The 11,421-nt window shown below is 45.0% G+C and overlaps 2 protein-coding genes across 2 annotated transcripts; both read right to left on the bottom strand.

Moving 5' to 3' along the window:
- Nucleotides 1-251: 251 nt before the first annotated feature.
- On the bottom strand, nt 252-3,701 carry LOC131288918 (cdc42 homolog). Its single transcript, XM_058318099.1, has 5 exons — nt 3,686-3,701; nt 1,030-1,298; nt 735-844; nt 454-651; nt 252-379 (listed from the first exon to the last, which is right to left on the bottom strand). The coding sequence occupies exons 2-5, from the start codon at nt 1,205-1,207 to the stop codon at nt 290-292; spliced, it is 576 nt and encodes a 191-aa protein (XP_058174082.1). The 5' UTR covers nt 1,208-1,298; nt 3,686-3,701; the 3' UTR covers nt 252-289.
- Nucleotides 3,702-4,569: 868 nt separating this feature from the next.
- LOC131287879 (neprilysin-11) lies at nt 4,570-11,182 on the bottom strand. Its single transcript, XM_058316967.1, has 11 exons — nt 11,131-11,182; nt 8,087-8,180; nt 7,900-7,994; nt 7,273-7,825; nt 6,938-7,211; nt 6,180-6,860; nt 5,891-6,050; nt 5,679-5,727; nt 5,229-5,296; nt 4,986-5,116; nt 4,570-4,911 (listed from the first exon to the last, which is right to left on the bottom strand). The coding sequence occupies exons 1-11, from the start codon at nt 11,180-11,182 to the stop codon at nt 4,570-4,572; spliced, it is 2,499 nt and encodes an 832-aa protein (XP_058172950.1).
- Between the last annotated feature and the right edge of the window lie 239 nt (nt 11,183-11,421).

The following is an 11,421-nucleotide window of genomic DNA, read 5'->3' as shown; positions in this document are numbered from 1 at the left end:
TCTGGGTCAGGGATGGTTCTAGGCGCCTATCGGTTCAATTAACAAACATTAGAGTTCATTAGAAGAAGAGGGAAAAGGGAAAAGCTAAACGCTAAACTCTATCGTGTTAGTTTGCTCGTGGACTATCGTCGCTCTGTTTTCCATTCTTCAACGGACTTGCGGTATCATGCGACTTTGGACGACGAAATGGGATTAATATTGCGGAACCGAAATAAAAGAAAAAAAGGAGCGAAATGCTGGGCTCCATACGATTACAAAGGAAAAGAGGTAAAAAAACGGGAGAATTGTTTTACAAAAATCGGCACTTCCTTTTTTTCGTCGGCTCTGGGGGTTCTAGTGCTGCTAAGATTGCCTCATCGAATACGTTCTTTAGTCCTTTCTGTGGAAGTAGAATGAAAAAATAGCTTCATTAGCGTGCCCCCTCTCCAACCTGCGCAAACGGTTCTCAAGTACCTGGGTCAATGCAGAACACTCCACGTATTTGACCGCCTTCAGCTCCTTGGCCAGCTTTTCGCCCTGTTCGAGGGTGATGGGCTTTTGTTTGTTCTTGGCCAGCTTCTCTAGTGTGCTGTTTTCGTCGCGCAAATCAATCTGTGTGCCTACCAGCAGGAACGGGGTCTTTTGACAGTGATGCGTAATCTCTGGCACCCACTGAAACGAACCGATATGAACATGACAGTTTTAGTTAGCAAGACATAATAGTCGTGTCGATACCTTTCCCCTTAATGACATACCTTTTCTTTAACGTTCTCAAACGAACTGGGACTAACAACGGAAAAGCATACTAAAAACACGTCCGTTTGCGGATACGACAGCGGTCGGAGTCGATCGTAATCTTCCTGACCTGCAAGTGGAGAGTAGTAGGAGAGGCGGTGAGCGAAAGCCAGCAACACATCAGTAAGGGCGTCGTCAATTGAAAGTGCATTGAAACGCATTTGCCTGCACTGCATACGGCGATCCGCGTGGATACGGCGAGTGCTCGGGACCGGATGAGTCACAACCACCTCCCGCCACCCACCAGATACTTACCGGCGGTATCAAACAAGCCCAGCGTATACGGCTCGCCACCGATCATGACCGTAACGGCGTAATTGTCGAACACAGTCGGTACATACTCGGATGGGAATTTGTTGGTCGTGTACGAAATGAGCAGGCACGTCTTACCGACGGCTCCGTCTCCGACGACCACACATTTTATTGTTTGCATTCTGAATTTTGCTTTATGCCTTGGCGTCTACTGCTGGGTATTGGTACTATCGTGCGATCGCTTGCCTCTTTTTCGGCTGGCCAAATGATTCCTGTGGGCGAGAATATGCAAAGTGAGTTAGAATTCAAGGTTTCCACAAACTCGCCATATCGGTTATGTGGTAAGGGGCCTTGCGCGATTTCGAACGAAGCAGGCGGTACTTGACAGAGTTGAGTGAAGAAGTCAAGTCCGTCTGAGAGAAGAAACATAACGGAAAAACACACGTCAAACAAGGCAACAGCAGCAATACAATCTTGGTGGGCAACTGCTTATCGTTCGAACAAAATTTCCAACGTACGCACCATGATGATTGGACCTAAAGTTTGTATGAGTGTAGGCGCAAATTGGTTGAGTTCACAGAGCATTTTTTCTATTTCCATGCGCCCCAAACGAGATCCGTGTATTAGCAATTATTTGCATGCTTTATCAGCACAATAAACCATAGGATATCACTTTGTTGCATTGGCAATTCGATATAGAGATTGCTGCTAGTGTAACAAAATTTCACTTTAAGCGGGTTTGCAGCACAACTAAAACGGTAGGAATAAATCTGTAAGGTCGGGCTTAAACTCACAAGTACACCTAGTTAATAATAACCATTGGTGGAGTCTGAATTTTGGAATATACACATACTGACAGCGAAACTGCTCAAACAACAATTATCTTTACTGTTTTCTTATCTATGACTCACTTCTACTTTCCTAGTCATAACTGGCAAATTGGCAAGTAGAAAAGAGAGTAACAGTGCACGAATTGTACCACGCAACGATGATTTGATATGCAGTCGCGGAAAACAACGACAAATCAGACGAGAAATGGGAAGATCGTACCGTCGTTATACCTCGAAGAAGGATCAGGCGTCTATCAACAGTGTAGATTAACAACTCTTTCGAAACCCTGGCAACTAGAGGCAAACCTTTTTCGCAAATAGGATATGTACCGAAAAGTACCAAATCCAAATACAAAGTCATATCGCTCGCAGTACGCGAAACTTTATCTTGAGCGCTTCGAACGCAACCGGTTTTCCGGCTGATAAGAAAACGTGAGCGCCATAATCCATAGATGCGAAGGGGTACAAAAAAAACCCCAAAGAGGGAAAATGAGTACATAACGGTGCAATGTACACGATATGTTTTTACAGCCGCATATGCTGGTACTTGATGATTGATTTTCACTAGTTCCCATGTTGTGTTCCGATCCGTACTCTAGTGGCACCTCCGCCCACCGCAAACCAAGCGAGTCTGCCTTTCGGTCGCGGGTATCAAGCTGCACAAGCCTGCCGGGGGCTGGATCGATAGTACTACAATGGACGGTGGTGGTTTCATTATTATCTCTTCTTCAGATTCGATTCTGCCCATCGGATATGTTGCAAAACCGGGTCGCTAGGGCGTCCAACGCCTCGCCGTTGGTGGAAAGTAACGCCATTCAACCATTCGTATCCATTCGCTGCCACCGACCATATTTGCCAAACAGACATTCGTATTGATTTTGAGTTCGAGAAATGCAGATCCGTCTGTTTTCTCGTCGTTGGTTTCACGCCAGCTTTATCAGGGTCTCGGTAGCTTAGGCTTTTATCGGTCGGATGGTATCATTAGCGCAGGTAAATGATAACTCCAAAGAAGGGCTGTATTTTCCGTTATATAAGCTTGGTGTTAAAAACAGTTCGACTATTCCGTCGCTAAAATATTGTAGGATTCGATAGATTAAATGGAACACCACGGGAGGAACTGGCATCTGGGTTGGGTGTTTGTGTATAGTGCGCTATGACTCAATCATTCTACGGAAACAGCATTATGGTAACGATGCCTCAAACCGTGGAAACCATGTTGGGCCTTCAGCTTCCGAACTGATTCGATTAAATTATACTCCAGACGGCCACCCTTTTCCGTTTGCGATATAAGCGGATCATCCGGTCAACGGCTACTACGTGAGCAGTTTTTTTTCGCCACCAATAGAATCTATTAACGTCACATGCACTGTTGATGATGAGTCTGCTTTTCAGTGAATCAAGATCAACGAAGGTCTGCCGTCGGACAGGCATATTAGAAAATAAAGCGGTGCATTTTGGCCGGAACAGTAGAACTTTCGCCTGCGAGGCACGGTGGCAGGCAGACGGTCGTCGGGAACAACGAACGAATAATAAATTCATCACATTCCAGAAACGCCATTTTAACTCGCGCCCTTTCACTCCCGCACACGCAGAAACGGTATACACGACGAGCCGCCGCCACCGCAAAGTACCGTGCAGCTGAAAGGTAAAAACCAATGTCTCCGGACACTGAACGCACTGTTTTACGCACTGTTTTCGGCACAATTGTGTGTTTATTCTTTTGCAATAGTTGCGGGTCGTAAATGGTCGGTTCAGAAACCAAATAATCATTTTGCATCAACTACGGGCGGCCAACAAAGTACGAAGAGTAATTCACTAAACTTGCTTACCATCCAAAGTGCCAACTTAAACTGGTTGATTGGTTAGAAAAGGAATTCGTATCATTCGTGGATAGTTACCGGGAGGGCGAGAAAGAGACAGCTAGAGTTCCCATCACATATTTTACCGGTTCAGTGACAGCGAATTGATTAGAGCATGGTTTGCATATTTGTGAATAACTTTTTAATCTCTGAACCGATTTGGACATATGACCCCTCAAATGAAAGGTCTGTTTGATACGAAAAAGTTTGGTCAAAGCATGGTTTTTCCATCTTTTCGAGTTTTAAAGAAAATTTATTGTGCCACGAACACATTCAAAAGGTGATACCAATCCAATCAAACACCGGTAATTCAAACGGTAATTGAACCGGTAATCGAACCGGTATGATCCGGATTGATAATTTCGTTCACAGTTCCGAGATTTATTGGTTTTTAGTTGTTAACTTTTGGTACAAATAGTATAGGAATAATGTCGCTGCAATCCATGAAAGTCCCAAAATTGATGAAAAGAAACAAGTGTTTTTCTAGGAACGATATATAGCTCAAAGTGAAAATTATAAATGCCGTCATGGGTGCAAAAGATTGGGGAATCATGTAACTCGTTCGCGGCTCACCACATCGCTAATAAAAACGTCATCACTGTCAAAACAGAACGTATTCGATGGATTTGAAACGAACGTTAACACCTTCTTTTGCATTTATTATTATTCTATCACAAGAAGGACATTCATGGAACATGTATGATATTTAGTAATTGATTTAATTTTTATTCAACACACCCATCAAAACATGATCATCTTTCGCAACGCAATTCAACCTACTGAACATTCGAGGCACGAATGCATATATCACAAGCCTTTGATAAAATCTTCCAGGGAACCAAAAAAAGGTCCCTTCACCATATGCGGCATTTATCCTTCTTCGGGTTCATTTCCATACCGAGCTTACAGCCAAATGTTTGGCTAAACTCGGGCGAATTTGTCAGTACTCCCTTCAACCGAAATTTACCGGGACAGTGCGTATCGTCGAGATAAGCCTTTGCGGCAGCACGCGTATGCGATTCGCACCATATATGGCCGTAGGATATGAAAAAGAGCTGTTCGTGTGTGTAACCTTCGAATCCTGGCAGCAGTGCCTCTTTACCGGAGTTTTTCACGTACAGCTGGTACGCCCGGAACGCTTCCCGTACTCCCCCGTTGTCAGCAATATTTTCTCCCAGCGTTAAAAGCCCATCGATCTGAAAGGTAAAGTGATAGATTGGCCCATTAGAATCACTGCAAACTTTAACCGAACGCAATTTAAACTTTGTACATAATCGTCCGCTTCCGGTATGTAGTATCGATTGTACTGGTTCACGAAGCACATGGACCGGTTGACATACTCCTGTATGGTTTTGGTTGTCCACCATTGCTTCAGGTTTCCGTTTTCATCAAACTGCCGGCCTGCGTGATAAGCAAAGCAAAAGTTGAACTATCTGTGTTGTAATTTTCATAAAGTGTAGACAAGCTAAAATTGAATGTTGGAAACACAACTAGTTTATCGCATTACACTGACCACTATCGTCGAAGCCGTGGGTTAGCTCATGCCCGAGAACGGTTCCAATGGCGCCATAATTCAGAGCCCTAAAAGAGAAACAGGTAACATTGTTTTCTTATCGTTTTACATTCCACTTTGATGTTCTGTCCCCAAAAGAAATAGGTGAATCTTTCAATGTCAATTGCAGGCTAAATGCAGTTTGCAACTAAATTGAGTTCGTGAAGAAAGGTAAGAACTGTAAACTCACAACAGCACAACAGAGTAAAGTATTTTGTGCTAGCTGGTTCACGTCCGTGCAGCAGCTTGGTTTTTGTGGGATCTGTGTGTAGTCCTGCGGCGAACGGACGCTTTGTTTGCCGAAGACAGTACGGTGAATAACCGGTGTTCGTAGAATGTACAAAAAGGATGCTGAAATACAGTGCAGCTGTGTGCAGAGGCGAAGCGGACAACAATTTGCAAAATTCTTACTCCAGGCCAAGATGATAGAAAGGATACTGAAGGATCGCTATCGGGATGGCTGCAGATTCGTCGTTTACCCCGCCGGGACCGTGGAGCGAACATATAAATTTCCGTCGAAAAATGCATCGGAAAAGAAAAATCAAAGATGTGTGTAGGATGAAACATGCCCAATTACAATTATTTTACGGACCGGTGCCGGAAGGTTGCCACTTGATACATACTGATGGCGTTTTCCTGGAACGTATGGAATGCGTTCACGTTGGTGGGCAGCGTGTCCCAGTCGAGCTCATGTTTGTGGCGCCAGCGGCGCAGCTTGATGATGTTTTTCCGCTGAACTTCCTCCATCATGTTTTCCAGGTGGGTGCTTTCGTTAACTTTTAACTATCCCGAGGGAGTTGGGAAGGGATGCCGAAAAAGCGAAAGAGTAAAATATACAGAACAAAAGTTGCACACATGTTAGCGATATTCAATATAAACTAACGGAAGGCATGTTAACCACAGATCATTCACCCCGTTGTAGTGCTGCTCCAAACGTTGCTGGTCCAGAATCCACTCGGGGAACCCGATCAAACTGCGCATCGCTTCAGACTTCCGCAGCGTAGACTGCTTCGTCGGCCAGTCCATCCAGGTCGTGTCGCGGACGAGTCCCTCGAAGGCAGTGCGTATGTAGCGGAGCATATCCTGAACCCGTGGTTTCGTGTGTTGTGTGAAGTTGTCGTGCGAAATGGCGTAGCTGACGGCCATCCCGAGCAGGCTGTTGACGGTGCCGGTGCAGTAGAGCGTTCGCGAGCTGAATCCATCGCCAATGCCTAGTGTTTGGTAGTAGGTGTAGTGTAGCCGCCGTACCTCCATCGTGGTGTGCAGGATCAGCTCTTCCACCACCGTCCACCAGATGTACAGCTCGACGTGGGCGAGCGGCGTCACGGAGAGATACTCGACCAGCAGTTTCAAGTAGAGAATATCGGCATTGCTGGTGAGTACCATTTCCTCGTGCAAGTTTAGCTGTGCCTCAGGAATTCCCTCGAACATGCCGTTCAGCAGTTTCTCCCATATGGGCAAGGGGTCCTTCGGGGCGATATGGGTGTCGGTGATGTTTTGTAGCTCCGACGCCGTATAGTACACGATGTCCTGCAGATTTAGCCGATCCTCCACGTTGGTACTCTTGGATGCATTTTCCGCCTCTCGGTTGAACTGTTCGGAGAGTCGGGGTGGAGTACAAACACGAAAATCGCAATACTATTGTCGGGAGTAAAAGTTTGGCCACTTACCTTTGTAATAGTGTCCGAAAATTGCACAATTATTGATGCCGCTTTTTCAAAGCTGGCGTTAAAGTAGTCCACCTTTATCGTCGGATCGGTGTCGTTCACCAGAATCTTCATGACCCCGACCATGAACCGCTTATAGGCGACTAATGATGCAGAATCTTTAGGAAAGTTATCCTCCTCCCGGTCCTCTTCTTCCTGATCGGTTTCGTCTGCACTCACTGTTAGCTTCCTTCGAGTCCTCCCATGACGACGCATATGTTTTAGGATATCGGTGTTGCTGGGGGAGAAAAGAGGTCCGGAGTGACGATCGCTCTCGATGTCTTGTTTCTACCACTTACAACGGAAGATCCGAGCCTGTCTCGGGCGTACCCAACACCAACCGATTGTGGTCCCTGTGGCGTGGGTCCGGATATACGTCGAGCCCTATGAAAACGTCCATCCCGAGCAGCTGCTTGATCTTTGCCAACGAACGAACCCAATCGAACTCATGGCTCTCGGACAGTGGTTCCGTCACGTTCAGCACTGACGGGTACGGTGAAAGGTAGAACTGCTTGAGGTACCTAAATACCGGCCCATAGCCAAGTCGATCCATGGCGGTTAGGTTCATACAGCCCCTGTACATGGCCCGCGCCTGAACAACCGGTTTCGGATCAAACGCGGTGCTGTTCGCCTGCAGATACTGACGGATGTTGCGTAGGATTTTCGCCTGCCGCTCGCTAAACCAATCGAAGCTGGTGTACGTGTCCGGTCGGGGGTGTTCTTCCTCCCAGTTGCCACAGGTGTACTGATAGAAGTCATCGCAAGGGTTCACCGTGTCATCCATGCTCTGTTTCAGGGCGGCAGCGGACCGTAAGCACTCCGCTGTGTGGCAGATATCCGGTGGGAAGTGAACTACGGTCGCCAAAAAGTGGGTGTAGATGGTTAACTTCCTTGCTACAGATTCCGCCTCCGAAACTAATACTCACGCAAACAGGCAATTACTATGATAACGATCATCAGGATGAGGATGATAAGCAGCAACAGCAACAGTATCGATTTGTGATAGTACCTCCGACGGAATCTATACAGCATGGTATCGCCGGGTGTAGGTGACACAAAAGTAACTGTTAATGGAACCATGGCAATGGGCCTCGGGGGGACGTACAACATTACCTCGATTGGATACCGATTAGGTAGGGATTACCATCCGGCGGATGGTGGTGATTACTTTTGTTATTATTCGAGGGGCTTTTCTCGGCATCATGTACTACGGCAAAAAGGAGCGACAAAAACAATTTAAAGCTGAGTGGGTGGTGGATCGGTTAAGGCTATGAGTTGGAGTTGTTTAACTTTTTCCGCCTAATTACTGCTTTGGTCTGCGATAAGCGAAGGGGTTGCAACGTTTTTTCTCGGATCGGCAAGTAAACATGATTCAAAGGATACGGAGTGAAATTATGTATCCTTTTTGGTGAACACTTTTAGAAGAGGCAACATTTTGCATGAATGCTTGTATTTACTGTAATGGTTTCATTATCGTTTGTTTTGAGCTAAATGTGGCAATGTTGGCACCGCTTGTTGTTCAAGAAAATCTCGTTGTTGAAGTTTCTTAAGTTGTGTTTTCTTTATTCAGTGTTAAATGAAATTGTGTAGCAGATTAAGAAGCTTTCATTCAACAAGCATCGAACCTTGAACGTGTATGAGATAACAATATGTTCCCGATTTATGAGCGGTAAATATTTGAACCTTATTTTTACTAGTATCTCCTAACCGTGTTGCAATCACTCGGAGTTAATAAGAATTACCAAACGTGAGCTTATAAGTATTATCCATTGATATTTTCATTCTTGCAATTATTGATAAGTTTAGCTTGGACCAAAGAAGTAAAACATTTTTAATTATACCAAACCGTCTCGGGGTCTCATTGCTTTGCTCCTAACGGAAAGATTTTTAATTCGAAAATTTACTACCAAAAGACGTTGTTATTTCGCCATGCCACGTGTGATGCCTCGATCGCCATGTTATGCTTAATATTAATGGACATGGATGTTCCGAAAAAAGAGAGGAGGATATCCGTGCACTCGGGACAAAAATGCAAATGTAATAACGATGCCTACAAGGGCATCCGAATCCATTCAACCGCCCATTTGATGCTCATGGAGTGACTTATATTTATTGAAGTGAAAAAATATAGAGTTGGTAACATAAACCCTTTTGAATGTAACATTGAGGCATTCCTGCAACTCTTGTCCAACGAAAATGATTGAGTTTTTTTTTCTGAACGTTCTCTTGTTTAATATTCCAGAACGGTTGAATTTCAGGAAGTAACGATTAAATCAATAGTACGCAATACCAACAACGGTTCTGTGGGCTTGTTTATTGATTTTAATTTTCTATCCATTGTTTGTGGTTTTAAATAAAAAAAAAGTGTTTCGAAATGTATTTCGTTCCAAAAGAGTTTTCGGCTCAAATCGGAAACGTTTTCGGAATTGTTCAACCAATTGAAAACATTCAGTGCCATCGCAATATCTATCAAAAATAATACTTCCCCGATTTTTACCATACGATGCACAAGCTGTCCTACCTTGAAAAAACAGCCTCCCTCGATCAACCCACGTCGTAGGCTTTTTAATAAAAATAATTGATAGCAAAATCCAATCGTAAATATCGATAAAATTGTCAGTACACGTTCTTCTCTACCGGTGTGTCTGTTTTTCTGGCCCAAAGAATGGCTCCCACCACTTACCCGCTCCACATTTTTATTACTTCTACGCTGACATATGAGTTTTTCCTCTGGCTGTGTGCCATGGTGACACTAAACTCGACCGATGGTTTACCGTCGTTCGAATATTCATTCGAGACAATTATGCTCGATCCGATGCTTTCCAGAGGCGCCGGGACGCCGGCGAAAAGGGGCGAATGAACTCCGGCAAGCATATCCCGTTGCTGTTTCGCCCCAGTAATATGCTGCTCGTCTCTTCTACCCCGTGGGGATAGGGGCGGCTCGGTCCAGTTTGTTGACCCGAGGCATGCATAATTTGTGCACGTGGCACTCGGAAAGCCCAGCCGGCAAATGTGCTTCAGCTCGTTCCCGCCGAGAACCCATTGGGGAGCATTGGGACAACCCACAATTGGTTAGGTTTCTCATAGTGCCAACAGTTTGGGCACTTAGGATTCTCTAATCGACTGCTAACGGGTGATCGGACTTCGTTAGACGTCTTGCCTTTTGGTGGATGTAGCAAACGCAACGTAAAGCTGGTCTACGCTACTGGCGGAACATAAACTCGTTGGCTGGATTAGTTTAGTCAGAAATTGATTCGTCTTTCATCCTGCTCAATTGGGTCAATTAGTCCTCTTCAGTTGGGGGGGGGCTAAAACATTGCCAAAGCAGGAGGGGAAAAACTCAATTTCGTAAGTGGACTAGCAAAGGTGCAAAAGTTTTTCTCCATTCGATCATACTAACGCCCACTGGTTCTATTTATCCTACCCTTGACGAAGGTGATCACAGTTACAGTTAATCGTAGTCGAAACAAAACTGTTTCGAAAAACAAACATCGGAAGCAATTCTGTTGTATGCCTTTCTTTTCGACGGTATTAATTTGTGTAGGCAACAGTTCTGTGTACTGTTGTCTAGTTGAAATGGTTGTTTTCCGTTTTTTTTTTTGTAATTGATATATTTTTTGGTTAGTTTCGGCACGACGAATGTTTTCCTACCCGACCCACACCGAAATATCCTTTTCATTAGGTTATTGGATACGTTTCATTTGGGTCAATAGATGGGGTGTAAAAAAACCATAGGAAAACCATTCCAGATATGTTACGGTTCGAAGCGGCTGCTGAGAAAATACCGGAGTGGTTTTGATATGCCCAAGCAAATAAATGTTGTTAGTAATCGTTTCATCTTCCACGGTTTGGCACCAATAAGCAACAACTGCTGTGAATATGCTACGCAATCAATAAATTCGCACCGGAACGATATCACAGGCCGTCCTGGCCACGGGTAATGGGCAAAAGTATCTTCATTAGGGTATTTCCGACCACTCGCTCGGGGTTCCACTCTTTAGATATTCACTAGAACCAAGCCTACGTGGCATCAAATGCTGTCCCGGAAACTTATTAGACAAAACTTGTCGGCTCGGTTCAATTAGGAAAAGGATAGAGTGCTCGATCATACTGTGGCCAATGTCGTGGAAACAAGAACCCGCCCGGTGTGTACGTACCATAGTCCGCCTGTTGACTACCGTCCGTCGTCCAGATGCGTTGTGTTGACATGGTCGGGGGCGTGCGGTGAATTTCCCAAGATTTGAAGATGAAGTTGGAGACTCGTGTCGTTCTGGCAGCTGATGGATGTTACACCAAGTGCGAGGAGCACCCGTTCGAGGGGTGAATAAACACTGAACTAATGGATTGTAAAGAAGACAAATCACTTTCCACAAATATCTCCACTGAGGTGGCATGTAGTTTACATTTAATTCATTTAACTCGCCGAGAGTTTGTTCCGTATGGAGTTT

The sequence above is a fragment of the Anopheles ziemanni genome, chromosome 3 (genome assembly GCF_943734765.1).
Source record: "Anopheles ziemanni chromosome 3, idAnoZiCoDA_A2_x.2, whole genome shotgun sequence".
NCBI classification, from domain to species: Eukaryota; Metazoa; Arthropoda; class Insecta; order Diptera; family Culicidae; genus Anopheles; species Anopheles ziemanni.
This window is presented reverse-complemented; position numbering and strand designations above follow the sequence as displayed.